At 34.6% G+C, this 20,044-nt stretch overlaps 1 protein-coding gene and 1 pseudogene across 3 annotated transcripts in view; both read left to right on the top strand.

The window, feature by feature from the left end:
• SGCG (sarcoglycan gamma) overlaps positions 1–19,646 on the top strand; it is a 67,089-nt gene extending 47,443 nt beyond the window's left edge. For 2 of the 3 annotated variants that reach the window (XM_036228469.1, XM_036228468.1), the window contains 3 exons: positions 2,138–2,210; positions 16,427–16,550; positions 18,869–19,646. In XM_036228469.1, coding sequence (XP_036084362.1) covers positions 2,138–2,210; positions 16,427–16,550; positions 18,869–19,042 — 371 coding nt within the window. In that variant the 3' untranslated portion in view covers positions 19,043–19,646. Of the gene's footprint in view, positions 1–2,137; positions 2,211–16,426; positions 16,551–17,243; positions 18,363–18,868 lie in introns of those variants that run through there. The other variant, XM_036228470.1, reaches the window with a different exon arrangement.
• On the top strand, positions 5,695–5,810 carry LOC118609812 (annotated as a pseudogene).
• Positions 19,647–20,044: the final 398 nt, after the last annotated feature.

Raw genomic sequence — 20,044 nt, 5'->3', positions numbered from 1 at the left:
TTGGCAAATCAGAAGCAAGGGGGTGAAAAAAGGGTAAAGGGAGTACAAGTATTATACAAATTTTTGTGTTATTTCCCTCTTCACACTAAACAGAAAACGTTGTCTATACTTCAGCAAACCAGACATTGACTTCAAAGTTTGATTGGCACAGTGTGCTGCAGACACTCTGATGCTTAGTATAGTTTTACTTTTCGTAATGGTTACATTATCATTTAGGTTCGCTTAAGTAGTATTTTAAGGAGCTGTGTCCTGTGATAGCATGTATGAGGCTCTATCCTCATCCAAATATAATTTGCATTAATTATAATTTTCATGAAACATTAATCTACACTTTTCTGTTTCTTTATTTCAGTTGATTATAGTTTTTGTGTCTATCATGCTACCACATCTGGATTGTAATTTTGAAATTTTATTTTGTACTAATTTAAGTCTCTTTCACTTATGTGCCACAAACTATTATTCCTTGAATGAGAATGCATTCTTTTGTCATATCTTCATATTTAAGCAAAATTACTAAAGAAGTGGTAATTATAATAACAAAGCTAATAGAGGTAGTAATGTGAAGATGTGAGGGTCCTGTGAATTGTTAAATCAGGAAGGGCTGCTGAAAAGACTTTTGCTCTAGCTCATCACTTCTCACTTCGTGTCTGGGAAATCTACTCGCGGGCTTTCAAAGGCACATATCAAGACTAGTACAAGGCTAAATTTCAAAATAAACATTTAAATAGTTTTCAGTGTTTCCTAAAAAGGAAAGTCTGCACAGTGTAAAAATGTATGCTGAGCTCCTTTTGAAATCAAGAGGGAAAGAAACAATTTCCAAACTGTAGCTGCAGACCCCAAGTCTGGGATACGCGCTAAGATAAAGGTGGGCCTAAGCCTGGGTGGGGCCTAAACCAGGGGTGGGGCTAAGCCGGGGTTGGGCCTAAGCCAGGGGTGGATCCTAAACAGGGCGGGGCCTAGGATAGGCATTAGGTAAATCATGACGTGTGTGTACGGGCAATGTGATGCTACTTAAATCTCTTTGTGCCCATAAAATTAAGAAGGAGAGATATTTGAAATATAACATGAAAGATAGATTTGTATTTCCATGTCGAATCCTATAGTTTTCCAGGGAACTGGATTATTCATTCATTCCTATACACGGATGACATTTTCTTGCCACTGGCTATACTTTTGCTGTCCTTGAAAAGCATTATCTACAACCTCCGTATGTAGTCACAAAGGTCTATTTATTTTAAGGTTCAGACCCACTGCATTTTACTATAGAAAATTTTCCCTGCTGCCTTAAAGTAATTAATTCTTCCTTGCCCATAACACCCAAAATAACTTAGTTGCGTGTTGCTACAGGCACATTACTTTCTATCTTACAGTATTTGTTATTTGTGGATGAGAAACCCTATAGCATATAGATTAAAAGTGTGGGCTTTGAATTTAAATAACAGCCTTGCCCCTTAGCTGTGTAACTTAGGCAAGTTCATGAACCTTTCTGTTCCTCGGTGTCCTAGTTTCAGTATAATGGGAGAATAATCTTACTTGTAGAGTTCTGAGTATTAAACCAGTTAGATATATCGAAGAGCATGTCACTGTCACCTTTGTATCTCTGCACCCCACACCGACACTTTTCTTGTGTATAATCAGATTCTCAGACAACTGAAACAAGAACATACTGATTCCTAAAAATTGGAAATTTGATTTTAAATATTTAAAATTTTTGATTTTTCTATAATTTCCTAATGCATCTTAAGAAACAAATGACACAGGATACAATTTTTACACATAAAGTCTAGGAATGAATCAAATTACTATTATCTAGACTACATGGACTTAAGCAATTTTCAATGGAAATTACTTCTTTTTCAGTTTGAGGGCTGATATTACATTCTGGTTTTAAAATAAGCCTGTGTGTTTGGAATTGCTTTAAAAATCAAAAATTTTTTTATAGGAAACTAGTGAAATCATGGTATCCTTGGAAAAGAATGCAGTTGTGCCATTCCCCGCCCCCCCCCCACCCCGCAACTCAGACATCTGCACAAACTCAGCCACAAACATCAAAACTTACTTGCGTTTTCATGTATTATTTTGTTTGTTGTCATTTAATTTACTTTTGTGAAATAATGTATCTTTGGTTTCTGTTTAGGACCTGAAGGGGGTCTTTTTGAACATTCAGTGGAGACGCCCCTCGTAAAAGCCGACCCATTTCAGGAGCTGAGGTAAAAAATTTATTCAAATATAAACACATTGTGTTATAGAAGATACCTGAGTAGGTGCTGGAATGATATTTTAGCAGTTATTACCAGATTGCTTCTTATTCCATTAGTTGTCTTTATTCTTATGACTTTCTGCTTGTAACTAACTAGTCATTACTTACTAAAATTCCACGGAGGTAAAAAGTCCTGATTCTCCACTCTTCTTGACTCTCTGGCTGCAGGCCTCTGCTCTGCCCTCCACCGCTTCAGCTCAGACCCTGTACTAGTCCCGTAGCCCATTCCAGCCTCCAGTTCGTTCCTCTCTTATCTGCCTATCACACTGAAATCAGAGGGACTTGGCTAAGTGCAACTACATGTTTAAAATTCACTGATTCTGCCTCAAACACAGGAAAGTTAAAGGGCTCCCTTGGGTGTTCACGGCCCTCCATGAGCTGGGCCTGGGCTACCATCTGAGCGAGTATCAAACCACTTTTTAAAGTAGATGTCACTGTTTTAAAATATATAGATCTTGAAACTAAACAGATCATCTCATGTCGTCCCATTGGGACATAAATCTGCTACTTATACGATGGGCCCTTACTAAAAATAAAAATGGCAGAAGAATATTCTTTTGCTTTCTAAATGGTGATACCAATGGAGGATTATATAAGCTAAGCATTACAGCCAAAGTGACTGGGAAAATAACGAAATTGCAGAGAATGACTTGAAGAATGTGGTGAGTATGGAAGGCATAAACTAAGATGTATTGAATGCATTCAATTGCCAGGAACCGTGTTCCATGCTGTCACAGAATTTATCTAATTTAATCATTCACTCAACCTTATACATAATCAGTTTAATAAGAGAGAAAACTGAGATGTAGATTGTAGCATGTTCTAAAGCACAAAGATAAAAAAATAGCGATCTCATAATTCAAATCCAGCCCTGACTTTCAGGCCCATGTGTGTTGTTTACTCTCTCCGCCACCCAAGTGGACCCTGAGTAATTTCTTTGATCTAGTGCCAGACTCCACAGATTGATTATATGATAGTTATATTTTCTTCTGTAAAGTCTTAGCATAAACTGTCTTTTACTTTATTTCTGGGTCCAGTAGCATTTCCATTCCTGGCCAGAGTAAAATGAAAATGATTCTAGAATCTCCTAATCGACCTTGGAAAACACCAATTGTGGATTTTGTAGGGTTAAGATCATGATGCATTTATAAATATATCTCTGAAATATACAAATGGTAGTCATAAAAGGCATGCTATCATATCATCTGCACACAGATGAATTTTCACATCTTCTTTTTCAACTCTTTGTCTCTGATGGAATTCTCTTATCTGATTGCACTTCTCAGCATCTTTAGTGCAGTGTTAGAAAGAAATGGAGATAGTGTCCTTCTCTGCCTTTTTCTAGACTGAATGGAAATGCCTCTGGTGTTTCTCCATTAAGTAAAATGATGGGAAGTGTTTTATAAAGAAAGTAAGTACCAATTTCTATTTTGTATTGAATGGGGGTTGAATTTTGTCAAAGGCTCTTTAACACTAATGGAGTAAGTCACACACACACACACACAGTCCTTAAATATATTAATATCATATTAATGGGTTTTCTTATATTGGACCAATCTTGCATTCTTAGGGGAAAAAAATCTACTTGGTCATGGTATGTTATTTTCTTAAAATGATTTTATATTCTATTTGCTAATATTTTATCTAGGACTTTCACATTTATATACATAAATGGTATTGGTCTATGACTTTGTGTGTGTGTGTGCAGCCTTTGTAAAGTCTAGGTAACAATGTTATTCATGTCTCAAGAATTAGGATGTTCTCCTTCATTTTCATTGTTCTGGAATAATTTGTGGACAGTTGGGACACTGTAGTCTCTAAAGATTTGGTAGAATTCTCCCTATGGGCCTGATGAATTTTTTTAAGATAGTTCCTTAACAGTTAATTACTTCTCTTAACCGAAATTTGTCTATTAAACTTCTACCTTTAACAAGAGTCAATTTTGATTAACCGCATTTCCCTAGGAAATTACTCACTTAATCTTGGTTTTCATATACATTTGTATGGTGGTCTGAAAGCAGTCTCTAGGAATTTTAATTCATTCTGTTTCAAAGTTTTCTGAAACAACTCACTGATAAAAATCAATGTCTATAAGTGCATGATTAACACATGAAACATTGAATAGATGTAGCATCGTTTGCATTTTTACATTCCTCATGCCAAGTATTTATTTTTCGCTTATCACAGGTTAATATCTTAAGTCAACCTATTAACAATGAAAGCAATTTATGCTTCCTGGTAATGGGCAATGTATGGGATGGCTGGTTTTCCTTAATTCTAGCAATTCTAAGGGAAAAAAAATCATAAACTGTCAAAATAGAAAAATAGTAAATATAGTCAATTGGACAACTGGCAATAGTTTGAAAAGTTTGAAGTTTCATCCAATAACAAAATAGCAGTCAGTACTTACACAGGAATTCATCGATGATGTCTTCAGCTCCTGAGCTGTGTATAAAGTGCCATTAAATCAAGAACATGAAATATATGTAAAAAATGAATATTCCAAAAGTAAACTGATAAGTTGGCCTTCTAAGAAAGGCATACAAATATATTGGTTCTAATTTTCTTTTAGCTAAAAGAATTTTTTAAGATTTAATTTTTATCTTAAATAAAAACTTAATTCTTTTTAAGAATGACAGGTAAGATACAAAGTACTGAACAAAGGTCCTAATGGAGATCTCAAGGCTAACCTTCATTTTATAGTCCACTGGCTTCTGTGGTAATTAAGTTTAGGCTCCCACACACACACACAAAATTGAATCGTGCAGGTCATTTAAGCATAGCCATCTGATCCGAGCGACATTAATTATACTGTAATGCAACCAGGTTCTACTCATCACAATGACATTTCACTCCCTTCTAGACTTTAGAGATTATTAGTATTTCTTCTGTGAAGTATAGCCTTAATGAGTTTAGGAGGTGATTTTTTTTTTTTTATTGTTCATGAGTTAAATAAATTGTATATATTTTTTCAAAGCAGAAGCAAACTTTTCAGAAATAATAAAATCACAGGAGTAATTTGGATTATGGAATGGTGCCAGCATTGAGAATGAGTAGTACTTAAAATTTTGTCATGGTATGCATCTTTTAGAAAATGCATCCTATAGAACTGAGTGGTCTTTCTTCTGAGTCATAGTGATAGATGATTCAATTCAAATGAAAATAGTTGAAATCAATAAGGATGCATATAAGAAGAAATAAAGGGCAATAATATTAATATCAGTGTCAAATTACATTTACATTTAAACATATTTTCTATAAATTCAAGTGAAATATACTTGAACATTTCAAACCTTATATTCATAAATCATAATATTATAAATCAATATGTAACTATTATTAAAAATGTAGACATTTGGGATGTGGTTCCATAGTGTAGCAGTTAGCATGTCTGCTTTACATTCAGAAGGTCCTGGGTTCATACCATAGTCCACATCTATGGCCATGCTACCCTGAACAAGCCTGATGTCTGATCTCAAAAGCTAAGCAGTGTCAGGCCTGGTTAGTACTTGGATGGGAGACCACCTAGGAAGACCAGGTGCTATAGGAATAAACAATAATAATTAAAAAAACATGTAGACATTTATAGTATAAATATGACTACACCTATAAAAGTCATTGCATAGCTTATTAATAAACCAAAATACAAGCTCTTTAAGATTTTATATACCACAACACAAGGTTTTCTGCACAAAATAAAAATTAGGTATAGCAATGAGAATATAAAAATAAACCTATATCCAGATCTCCATAAATATAAATATTATATCTGGATGGTTAAGTCTGATGAACAGTGAGTTGCAAAAGACAGCAAATGCTTCGCTTATTAATCATACATTTTTAGATGTTGATTTTATCTTGGAAAATGTTTGGCCAGTATGAAATTTAATTTATTCTGTGGTAGTATGTGAAAATAGGACTTTAGTAACTTGGGTCTATTAGAAACACGGCTTGGGTGTGAAAAGGGAGTGAATTTTCTCAGAAACATTGTTTTTTCATATTTAGGTCTTTAATCCAATTAGAATTTATTTTTCATATGGGATGTTAAGTAGGTAAATCATTTTATATTCTTTTCCAAATGAATAACCAGTTATCTCAAAAGTCAATCTGTTTCTTGCTTATTTATAATGCTACTTTTGTCATCATACAGATATTTTTAATAGACCGTCTATTCTGTTCCATTGTGTCATTATTTTCTTCCTAAAACAACTTTCCCCTGATAGCTTGGTATCTGCTAGGGCGAGTTCCCCACCACATCCTCTTCAGAATTGTCTTGATACTTTTAGACTTTCATTTTTCCATATAAATTTTATAAATGGTCTGTCACATTTCATGAAAAATTCTATTGGAGTTTTAGTTGAAACTGCATTGAATTTCAGATAATTCATATTTTTAGAAAATGAATTCTCTCTGAAATTGAATTCATAGAAAAATATGAATTCTCTCATCCTTAGACACAATATATCTCTCTGTTCACATAGTTCTTTCCTTATATCCTGCAATAATATATTGAGATATTCTCCATTTAGTTTTGACCTATGTTACTAGATTTCTCATAGTTTTAAAATTGAGAACAAGTTCTTTTTCTATTATATTTTCAATGTAATTATCATCAATTTTTGCATAATAGCTTTAAACTAACCACCTTGCCGAACCCTCTTATTGGTGCAAATATTTTGACTATAAAACCTATAAGATTTTTCAAAAAGGTGCTAACACTATATAAAAAAGTCATCCTTTTTAATTATTATACTTCTTATAACCTTGTTTTATTGCTTTGGCTAGGACTCCAGTAAATGTTGACTAGTAAGAGTAATGACAGATACCTGTGTCTACTTCCTGAATTTGAGAAAAGCTTCTAAAGTTTCAAAAAGTAATGTCTGCTATAGGTTTTTGGTAAATATCTCTTATCATGTTAGGAAAGTCCCATTTTAGTCTCAGCCCGTTGTCCTTTTTTTCTGATTTTTGAAACTGTGTGTATAAGAGCAATTGAAAGTTTGGTATAAACTCATCTGTGAAATTAAAGATTCCATGCTTTTGGAGAAGCTGCATTTGTTTTCATGACCAATTCATTTATTTAGTGAAATTCCTCTCTTCAAGATTTGTATTTAAGTCCATTTTGGCTCTCTTTTTATTGCTAGAAACTTTTCCCTGACACTTGAGATTTCAAAATTGTGAGCATAGAGTTATTTATGATGGCCACTGATTTATTTCACCTATTTCTATTATCTCCTGTTATGTTTTATTTAATGTGTGGCTACTTTTTACTTTTTCTTCTTTCTGATCCTTTGTTGGATGAAAAAACTTCTCCTTATTCTCCCCACCCATATTTCTCTCTAGTGGTTTTTAAAAATTCTTTTAATAATGATCCTTTATTTTTCTACACATGGAGATATATTTATACTTTCTAATTAAGTTTATCTTTTTCTCCCCAAATAATACCAAAAAAAAAAGTCAATTTTTATCCAGACTTCCCTTTCTATGTTGTTTTATTTCAACTTTGCTTATACTCATCTCCCTGCTTTATGTTTTCAGACTATATATACACTTTATTAATTTTCCTAATATCCACCACTGCTTTCAAAATACTCTTTTCTTCCTGTTTTAATTTCTATAAGAACATTTTTCAGTGAGGATCTGTATAGTTAGTAAAATTTTCCTCTTGGCCTGAACTCTAGTTCTTTCACAGTTAAATGTTGCTTAAACTGAGATATATTTCTAGGCTTGCAATAATTTTGCATTGGCATTTTTAAGATTTTGTTTATTATTTTTAGTTCTTCGTAAGCAATTTGATTTTTTTTCTTAATACTTTAAGGCTTTCTCATTAATTTTAATGTTTTGCAGTCTCACCATTAAGTGTTTGGATGTTGGATATGTTTTCATTCAAATAGGGTATTGGTGTACTTCTTCAATTTCAGGAACTCATGTTATTTTTCAACTCTGGAAAATTAGTAGCCATTACCTATTCATATCTGCATCTTCCTCATTTGTTAGAGTATAGGAGCTCTTGACTTGTGCTCTGTGGATCTCTTGGGGCCCAAGAATAGAATTTATTTAAAAACTCATTGGGTAAATGATTTTGAATATGAAAAAGAAATTCTTCATTTTCATAGACCTCTAGTTGAAATTTAGCATTGCTTCAACTATAAATGATAGGCAACAAACCACAGTAGTATTAGCAGTTCCTTTGATTTTTTCATCTATCAGAGTCACAGATATTTTCATATCATATGAAAGTTATAGAGAGTATCTAAAAATACTTTTCATGCTTGTTACTGCTTTGAAATTATAGTAGTTGTAAGGCCTATGACTAGATCTTATTTAATGCATTACTAAAAAGCTCATAAATTACTCTATCACACATTTAAAGATATTTTTACACCTGTATTTCAAAGTTAATTGTTTCCTTTGTAGTTCTATGTACTTTGTTTTAGGCATTTAAAAACATAGACTTCACCATTGTGCCTAATGGTCTTGGCACAAGAAGAGGGCAGGAACTTTGTCCCTCTCTGTGACTCCTGTCCGCTAGGTTGGAAGTTCCATTTTCATCTTCCTTGCCTCTCGTGCTTCAGATTTTACATCTCTTTGTTTTCTCATTGAATTATCAAATATACATTCCAATGTCCTATTCTTTCTTCATACATGTCATGTCTACTATTTAGTCTACCTGAAAACTAATTTTTTTTATTTCTTGAATTTTCAATTACCTGGTTTTTAAATCTATCTTTTCCATTCCAGTTGTTCCGTGGACATTATCAATGTATCTCTTTAAATTCTCTAAGCTTAATGATGTTTTAGTCCCTTTCTACCTGCTCTGTTATCTCTAGTTCCTCATGTTAATTGATTCTCTTGGGTGGTTTGAAATTTTTACCTGGAAGTTCATCCTCTTTGGTTATTTGTTTGGGGACAGTTGTCATGGAAACCGTCTTTCATTTGCCTTAAATGTCAATTTAGCATTCACTTCTGCCTGGGCCCTGTAGGGGTCACTGTTTTAAAGCCAGTTTTCATATGTGTTTCTCAGCTTGGGGCTTATACAAAGCCTTGGTGAATGTGGATCTGGGTTCTACACTAATGCATGATTTATGAGGTGCCAGCTCCTGTCTGTGTGCCCGGAGTCCGTTTCCAATGCCCACCCCCAGAGCTGGCCATGACTCCTGCGCTGCAGAGATTTCAGGCTCACACTGAGGTGTGTGTCTGCCCATTAATTGATGGGCTCCAGCATCAGCTCCCGCTCATCACTCTGGCTATGAGTTTCTTCTGTTTCTAGTGCCTTGAGAGTACTCTCTTTTTATCTGTTTTGTTTTGGTTTTATTCCTAATATATGTTTTAATGTTTTTGATTATATTTGATTACACTTGATCTAGCATTTATATGTAATTGGGGGGAGGGGAGAGCTCTGTCTTCACCAGACTTATCAAAGTGACATTTTTTTTTAACAAAAATTGAATCTCTCCACTACTCTGCTTATGTCCTTTAAGCTGCTTGAATACTGGGTTCCTATGGGAAGAAAATATTAATGGACATAAAGGTAGAATTCACCAGCAATACAATAGCAGTGTGGGATTTTAATACCCCATTCACATCAACACATGGCTCATCCAGACAGAAAACAAACAAGGAATAATAGCCATAAATACCACATTATACCAGATCGACTTAATAGACATTTTTAGAACATTTCATCCCAAAATTGCATATGGAACATTTTCCAGCACAGATCAACATTAGGCTACAAAACAAGCCTCAACAAATTCAAGAAGAATTAAATCATATCAAGCATATTTTCTGACCACAATGGCTGAAGCTAGAAATTAATTACAGGAAGAAAACTGAAAAAAAAATAAAATAAAAAAATAAAAACACAAATATATGGACATGAAACAACTTGCTAGTGAAAAAAGCCAATGATCAAAGAGGAAATCAAAAACTACCCTAAGACAAATAAAAATGAAACTACGCCTTTCTAAAATGTATGGGATGCAGCAAAAGCAGTTCCAAGAGGGAAATTTATAGCTATACAGGACAACCTCAAGACACAAGAAAAATCTCAAACTATCTAGCTTCATAACTAAAGGAACTAGAAAAAGAAGAACAAGCTAAACTCAAAGTAAGCAGAAGAAGGAAATAATAAAGATCAGAGTGGAAATAAATGAAATAGAGGCAAAACACACACACACACACACACACACACACACACACAATCAATAATAGAAAAGATCAAAGATCAATGAAACTAAGAGCTGGTCCTTTGAAAGGATATATAAACTTGACAAACCTCTATCAGGACTTATCAAGAAAAAGGGGAGAGCTCAAATAAATAAAATCAGAAATGAAAGAGGAGAGATTACAACTGACACCACAGAAATACAAAGGATCAATAAAGAATACTACGAACAATTATATGCCAACAAATTGGACAAACTAGAAGAAATGGATAAATTTCTAGAAACATACAACCTTCTAAGACTAAACCAGGAATAAACAAAGTGTAACACAGACCTTTACTAGCAATTAAACTGAAGAAGTCAAAATACTCCAAACAAGAATCAACATCATTAAAATGGCCATACTACCCAAAGCAATATATAGATTCAGTGCAATCTCTATCAAAATACCAATGGCATTTTTCAGAGAGCTAGAACAAATAATCCTAAGATTTATATGGAACCATAAAAGACTGTAAATAGCCACAGCAATCTTGAGAAAGAAGAACAAAGTTGGAGGTATCACACTACCTGATATGAAACTACACTATAAGGCTACAGTAATCAAAACAACATGGTTCTGGGATAAAAACAGATACACTGATCAATGGAACAGACTAGAGAGCCCAGAAATAAATCCACACCTATATGTTCACTTAATATATGACAAAGGTGGTAGGAATATACAATGGGTTAAAGACACGCTCTTCAATAAATGGTGTTGGGAAAAATTGGACAGATACATACAAAAATAAAAAAAAAAGGCTGGACCACTTTCTTATACCGTACATAAGAATAGACTCAAAATGGATTAACGACTTAAATGTAAGACCTGAAACCATAAAACTTCTAGAAGAAAACATAGGCAGTAAACTCTCTGATATTGCTAACAGTAATTTCTTTTCAGATATATCACCCGGGAAAGGAGAACAAAAGAAAAAATAAACAAATGGGACTACTTCAAATTAAAAGTTCTTGTACAGCAAAGGAAACCATCAATAACAAAAATACAAATGACTGATTGGGAGAAGATATTCACTAACAATATATCTGATAAGGGGTTAACATCCAAAATATATAAAGAACTCATACAACTCAACATCAAAAAAATAAACAATCCTATTAAAAAATAGGAAAAGACTTGAATAGATGTTTCTCCAAAGAAAAAATACAGATGGCCAACAGACATATGAAAAGATGCTCAAGGTCACTAATTATCAGAGAAATACAAATTAAAACCAGATATATCACCTCACACTTGTCAGAATGGCTACCATCAATAAATCAAAGAAAACAAATGTTGGCGAGGATGCGGAGAAAAGGGAACCCTCATACACTGTTGGTGGTATTTGCAAACTGGTACAGCTACTGTGGAAAACAGCCTGGGGGTTTCTCAAAAAATTAAAAACTATATACCTTTTGACCTTGCAGTAGCACTATGGGTACTCATCCAAAGAAAACCAAAACAATAATTTGTAAAGATCTATGCACCCCTATATTCATGGCAGCACAATTTATAATAGCCAAGATATGGAAGCAACCTAAATGCCCATCAACAGGTGACTGGATAAAGATTTATAGTTCATATGTACAATGGAATATTATTACTTGGCCATTAAAAAAAATGAAATCCATCCTACCATTTACAATGACATGGATGGATGGGTCTAGAGGTTATTGCGCTGAGTGAAATAAGTCAGACATAGAATTCACTTACATGGAGAATCTAAGGAACAAAAAGAACAAACTAATCAAAAACAGACTCATGAATGTAGAGGACAATCTGGTAATGGCTAGAGGGGAGGGGGATTGGAGGGCTGGGAGAAAGGGGTGAAGGGTTAAAGAAGTACAAATCAGTAGTTGACAGATGGTCACAGGGATGGGGAGCACGACATAGGAAATACAGTTAGCATTAATGTAATGGCTAGGTGTCGAGCTAGACGAGAGATAAAGCAATCAGGGGAATTATCTTATAAACTATAGAAATGTCTAACCAGTGATCTATATACTTGTAATAATAAAATTAAACAACAACAACAACAGCAGCAACAACAACAACAACAAATAAAAGCCCAGGACCAGAGGGCTTTGGAAGTGAATTTTATCAAACATTTAAAGATTAACACTTGTCCTTCTCAAACTGTTCAAAATATTGAAGGGGAAGAAATGCTTTCAAACTCATTCTATGAGGCCAGCATTACCCTGCTACCAAAGCCAGACAAAGATAATACGAGAGAGAGAGGGAAAGAGAGAGAGAGAAGTACAGGCCAATATCCCTGATGAATATAGATGTAAAAATTCTCAATAACAAAATACTATCAAACTGATTGAACCTTACATTAAAAAAATTATACACCATGATCAAGTGGCATTTATACTAGGGATGCAAGGATAGTTTAACATCCACAAACCAATTATGTGATCTATTGCATCAACAAAACCAAGGATAAAAATCATATGATTATCTTAATAAATCCAGAAAAATTCAACTTTCATTTATAAGAAAAACTTTCAACAAAGTAGGTATAGAAGGAACTTACCTCAATATGATAAAGGCCATATATGACAAGCCCACTTCTCACATCATACTCAATAGTGAAAAGCTGAAAACTTTTCCTTTAAGAAAAGGAATAAGACAAAGATGCCCACTCTCTCTTCTTTTATTCAATATAACATTGGAAGTCCTAGCCACAGCAATCAGACAAGAAAAAAAAAATAAAAGGCATCCAAATTGGAAAGCAAACCTCACTATTTGCAGATGACATGATACTATACATAGAAAACCCTAAAGAATCCACCAAAGATATTAATAGAATTAATAAATGAATTCAGTAAAGTAGAAGAAACAAAATTAATATACAGGAATCCATCACATTTTATACATTAATAACAAATAATCAGAAGATGAAATTAAGAAAACAGTTGTATGAAAAAGAATAAAATATCTAGAAATAGATTTAATCAAGGATGTGAAAGACCTGTACTCTGAAAATTGTAAGATATTGAAGAAAGAAACTGAGGAGGACACAAATAAATGGAAGGATATACCAAGCTCATAGATTGGAAGGATAATACTATTAAAATGACCATACTATCCAAAGCAATATACAGATTCAGTGCAATCCCTATTAAAATACCAATAGCATTCTCAGAACTAGAACTAATCCTAAATGTATATGGAACCACAAAAGAGCCAAAATAGTTAAAGAAACCTTGAGAAAGAACAAAGTTAGAGGTATCATACTCCTTGATTTCAAACTATACTACAAAGCCATAATAATCAAAATAGTATGGTAGTGGCAGAAAAACAGACACATAGGTCAATGGAACAGAATAGAGAGCCCAGAAATAAATTCACACTTACATAGTCAATTAATATACAACAAATAAGTACGAATATACAATGATGGAATGACAGTCTCTTCAACAAGTGGTATTGGGAAAACTGGACCGATACATGCAAATAAATGAAACTGGATCACTTTCTTACACCATATAAAAAAAAAACCCTTAAAATGGACTAAAGACCAATGTAAAATGTGAAACTATAAAGCTGCTAGAAGAAAACATTGGTAGTAAACTTTCTGACATTGTTACTAGTGAAGGAAACTGTCAACAAATGAAAATATAATCTATCAAATGGGAGACTATATTTGCAGATGGTATATACAATAAGTGGTTGATATCCAAAATATATTAAAAACTCACACAACGCAATAATGAAAAAATGAATATGCTAATAAAAAAATGAACAGAGGACATAAAGAGATATTTCTCCAAAGAAGACATACAAATGGCAACAGATAAAAAGCTGTTCAACATCACTAATCACCAGGAAAATGAAAATCAAAACCACAATGAGATATCACCTCATACCAGTCGGAATGCCTATTATCAAAAAGTCAACAAATAAAAAGTGTTAGTGAGGATGTGGAGAAAGATAACCCATGTGTGCTGTTGGGACCGCAAATTGGTGCAGCCACTATGGGAAACAGTGTGGAGAGTCCTCAAAAAACTAAAAATAGAACTACCATATGACCCAGCAATTCCACTTTATTTATCCAAAGAAAATGAAAACAATCATTCGCAAAGATCTATGTGCCCTATGTTCATTGCAGCATTATTTACAATAGCTAAGATATAGAAGCAACCTAGGTGTCCATCAGTAGATGAATAAATAACGAAGATGTAGTATATTCATACAGTGGAATAGTACTCAGCAATAAAAAGAATGAAATACTGCCATTTGCAACACCATAGATGGACCTAGAGGTTATTATATTAAATGAAATGTCAGACAAAGACAAATATTGCATGATTTCACTTATATGTGGAATTAAAAAAATAAAAACAAAACAAAACAAAAAAAGAGACTCAGAAACAAAGAGCAAACTGATGTTTGCCAAAAGGGAGGGGTGTGTGGAATTTGGTTGAAAAAGGTGAAGGGGAATATAGTCAATAATAGTGTGATAACTTTGCATGGTGACAGATGGTAGCTAGACTCAGAGTAGTGAGCACATGATAAGGTACATAAATGTCTGATCACTATGTCATACACCTGAAAGTAATATAATATTGGATAACAATACTTTAATAAAAAAATAAGTATGGGCAAAGGTTTGGGAAATTTGTTCATTCTATTTCTCTTTTAAAAGAAACACAACTTGAAACTCACCTGTTTTAGCAACTAAATTATCTTTATGGTATTTTTACAACACATTTTGTGTGTATGCGCATGTATGTATGTGTCCGTCTGTGTGTGTATCTATATATGCAATTATCAGGGTACACACACACACACACACAGAGCTTATTTGGATATATTCGGATACTTTTTTGGATATATTTCTGTGAGTGTTCAAAACTTTTTACTCTTCATATAAGTCATGAGTAAATGTATATTTATATATTTGAAGAAAAGGGTAGATAACTAGCACACTAAAATATAACAAAAGGAAAATAAATAGGTTCTTTTATATCTAACTACTACTATTCAATGTGTTTGTGGAAAAGTATACTTCAGAGCATTCTAATCACAGCCTTTTTGGTAAAATACGTCTTAACCTGTGTTGAACTGAAATATTTTATCTTCGAGGCTAGATATGATGCAAAGAAGTTTGTTCTTCTAGGAGCATCTTAATCATTTCCCTCTCTCTTTCCTACTCACCCCGATTCTGATCATACCCTATAGGGGGAGGAGTACAGATCTTTTTTCTATCCTGTTCTCTCATAGATCTTTCACTGTTTCAATCAAATTAGCCTTGCAAACTTTTGTGTTGGTTTGGGTTGGAGCAGCTAAAAAACCTTTCAAGTGATCACATTGTGCCATCTGGTGGAAACAGTCTTTTTCAGGCAAATAAGAGAATGTTCCTGGTCCCTATAGTCCTAGGTCTGTATATATGACTTAATCACAAGAAGATTCTGATAAATTTTACAAAAACAAAGCCAGCCAACACCACTCCTGTCTATCCACTCTGTCGGTTCAGTATTTTTCCAAAAGAAATCTTTGCATCTGCCTTGTTATCACCCTAAATTAACAACAACAACAACAACAACAACAACAAAACCTAAAAGACGAATTTACATTCCATTTTTTGAACATGCAGCAAATGCACGTGTTGCCCTGAAATTTGTCTTTTTTCCACACAAAATTATGTCTTGAATAAAAAATAGTTATAGAGTTGTTCACAAACTGCATTTTCTATGTGCTATGTCAGAGTGCTTAACCATGCCATCTGAGATTATCACATACGGTTAGGGGTCTCTAATGTTTTACCTGTTTTTAGGAAATTAATTTCTTTACTGCACATTATTTCTAGGTTTATCAATGAATCATGTACAATATATTAGCATTCGAGAATGATGGGAAGATATATACCTTATTACTTATATTTCCTATGCCAAGCTGTTCATTGAGGGATTCCTGGGTTAGCTTTTCTTAATACTATTTTTCCTATTTCAGGTTAGAATCTCCAACACGGAGCCTAAGCATGGATGCCCCAAAGGGTGTTCATTTTAAAGCTCATGCTGGGAAAATCGAGGCCCTTTCCCAAATGGATGTCATTTTTCACAGTCATGATGGAATGGTGAGTTCAGTAGATCGCGTATGTCCTGACGATACTCACGCACATAAGGTATCAGTATATTAAATTTATTGTAGTTTGTAAGAAAACATTATGAAAGGTATAGGGTAGAAAATGTGAAACAAAGGCAAGAGCCAATTTAACACTAAAAGAAGGGCCAAGAAAGGTTAAAATAATTCTCTATGGGATCCAGACACTTAACAAGTTTCTAATTATTTTCAGCTTTGAAAAAAACACTATATAGACTTTCAGAGGTTACAGAGACTATATCAACTCTGCCATTTCCTAGTGATCCACCTTCTCTTAATGTGGCTGTCACCAGGAGTACCTGTCAGTGACAACCGTCATCTGTGCTTGCTCAGAGAGCTGGGCTTCCTCATGCCATGTCATGTTTAAGTGAAAATAAGATCTTTAAAAGTCCACTATGATAAGGAACTGTGAGCCTGGAAATGAAATATCACTGATACAAGCCAAAGTCACGAGGCAACGGAGCACATGCCACTCAGTATTGATTGTCCTAGTGCTAGGTTGGTCCACTGATCACCTATTTGAATTCAGGAAAGTTAACAGGCCTCTCTCTAGGCTTATGCTTCCATGTGTCAAACAGGGGAAATAATATTTGCTTAACTGTGTCACGGGGTTATGAGACACTAATGTGGTACTATGGGTGACAACATTTTAAAATTATATTAATAGGAAAGTATAGTTGAGGCAACAATTGAAGACCATGAGAGGCAGCTCATGAGGACCCGTCCGATGACAGCATGCTGATGGAATGAATACAAATGTCATCTGGCGAAGCCCCTGCAAGTTTTAACTTAAATGTTTATGATGCCAGGAGCAGATAAATGCAAAAATGGAAATCAAGAATTTTGGAATCTCATCACTAAATCATAATGTCATTACTTAAATACATACTTAAAATGTATTACCTTCAAAAATATATGCTGATTGTAATTTTTAAGTAATATTACTTATTTCCATGAGTTAGGTGTCATTTTACAAATAGCACAGGCTGACCCATTACTGAAGTTGTTTTCCCTTATCACTGGGAGCCAGTTCAGAATGAAGAGATATCTGGCCTCCCACAAAATGTCCCATAAAAGCAAAAGATGAGCAAGGAAGCAGTATGTGGACTAACAGTGACGAGTTTGCTGGAAGAAAAAGAAAGAAGTAACAACTAGAAAAAACTGGCCAATTAACTGTAAGAAAGGCTAGAGAAGAAGCTGTCAGGTCAGGGAAAAGCAGAAGCACGTGGGGAGATGTGAGTACACACAGAACCCAAAGCTTTGGACAACAGCTCTACTTTTTAAATAATAATGCCCATTAATTCCTTTATAAGAGTGTCTCAGACCACAGGGGGAGAGCCTTGCCTGGAATGCCACCGATATTGTCCCACCCATGGCTTCACACGGCAGCGGTCATTGTCCCAGGAGGGAGTACAGAGTGCTGACACCAGTTTGTTAAAAGATCGGAGATCATGGAGGAGAGCCACGTAACATAAAGGAGGGATCTAAACTAACTGTCAAGGAAGGACTTATGCCTACCCACAATGCACTTTGATTCCATCTAACAAGCCCCAGGATGGGTCAGATTTGGCTGCTCAGTGTGACAATTCTTATTGCCTTGAGTTATCAAAAACACTTCCCAATCTCCATCACTGGCCATTTGTTTGCGTTTTAGTTTAACTAAACTATAACAGGAACAAAAAATGTAATAGCTTTAGTCTGTATGTGTGTCTACTGCTTTTCTGCATCTAATAGAAGGTAGCAGAGTTTCAAATATTTTAAAAGTTCGGGAAATGGTTAATATTTAATAAGACGAATATAATTGCCTCTCATAGGAAAAGAAAAGCAGGAGAAATGTCAGCATTCACAGGCAAAAAATTATTAAGATGAATCTACTTCTGTGGTTCATAATTTACCCTAATGGGAAGGACATGATTTAACACAGAGTCAGAAACATCCGAAGGTAAATGTGAGTCAGCCACAGAATCCTATACCTTTTGTTAGATAATTCTGAAAAGTATTTCAGGGAGTATATCATCATAAATTTTTGTAGCTTAACTTGCACAATGGGTAAAAGTAAAAATGACTTTCCTCCAATTTGGAGAAAGAATTATTCAGACCTGCCCAAATGTGAAAGAGAAATAGGGGCTTTAAAAGAATCAAACAAGTATAGTATGACCTAAGTAAAGTCCAGGTGCTCATTTCATTTTCTACACAGAGAAAAAACAAATTTGAAACATTTTTAGAATATGAATTTTATGCTTATCATGTTCATTCCTTCTTTACCACTTAATCTCATTTTCCCCCAAACAGCTTGTGCTTGATGCTGAAACTGTGTGTTTACCCAAGTTGGAACAGGGGACGTGGGGTCCTGCTGGCAGCTTGCAAAGACTCTATGAAATCTGCGTGTGTCCAGATGGGAAGCTTTACCTGTCTGTGGCTGGCATGGCCACCACGTGCCCTGAAAACAGCCACGTCTGTCTCTAGACCATCCTCATCTTCCACGGGACACCTGCTTCGTTTCACTGGGCATTTAAAGTACTGACCTTGAACCTTCAGTTAGAGCAGCTTGAAAAACCTGTAAAACTGAGATGGCAGGTGGAAGGACACACTTTCAAAAGGTCAGAAAACAAAATGAACCAACGCAGTTGCCAGGACGAATAGTGTGTGGACGTTAGGCTCAGGTCAAAGGCTATCAGAAGAATGCGTTTATTCCCCTAGGTTAGTTCATTTTCATCAGAACCATGTGACTGTTCCTTTCTTGTTCATGTCAATCTACAATGAAATATTGAACTGCATGAAATTAATTTATGATGTTCAACTGTGGGTATATAACTCCCCCTAAAAGTAGTATTGGCCAGTACTAAAATGCCCCAAAGTTCTGTGACATGTTTTTATTATATCACACAAATCTTGAATTCTCCATTTTAATGCAAAGCACGTCAGGTTTCACAAGAAAATCTTTCAAAGGGACTTTGAGGTTGATTCAATTTTCAATATGTACTCAAAGGAATAAATTATACAAAATTAATCGTGCTTTCTTTATATATCATCAATGAGCAATAAAAACCTACATTTTTCACAAACTTCAGTTTGAGTGTCTTACTCTCTTTAATCCTCACAACTCTTTGGGGTAGGTATTATTTTCCCCCAAGTATACTGGTGATAAAAAGGCTCAGGTAGGACAAGTCATAGGGCTATAGAGTATCTACGGAAATTAAACTAAAACAGGACCTACATTTGAACAGCTGTTTTCACTTTGATATGCTGTCCCTTTCCATGCAAAAACTAATCTGAATAACCGTGTAGATGGGATAATATTCGTTTTCAAGTGAACAAACAAGTCCAAAGGGTTCTGTTGTCTACCAAGGTTAAACAGCTAGGGGCTGGTGGGACTTGTAACTGCCCAGCCTGTGTCCCGACCTCTTCGCGAGACGTAAGATTGGATGTAACTTCACAGAATCAGATTCTGACAGTTTGTGAAAATAT

This window comes from Rousettus aegyptiacus, unplaced genomic scaffold, assembly GCF_014176215.1.
Source record: "Rousettus aegyptiacus isolate mRouAeg1 unplaced genomic scaffold, mRouAeg1.p scaffold_m13_p_11, whole genome shotgun sequence".
Lineage (NCBI taxonomy): Eukaryota > Metazoa > Chordata > Mammalia > Chiroptera > Pteropodidae > Rousettus > Rousettus aegyptiacus.
Note: the sequence above shows the minus strand (reverse complement) of the source record. Positions and strands in the feature narration are given on the sequence as shown.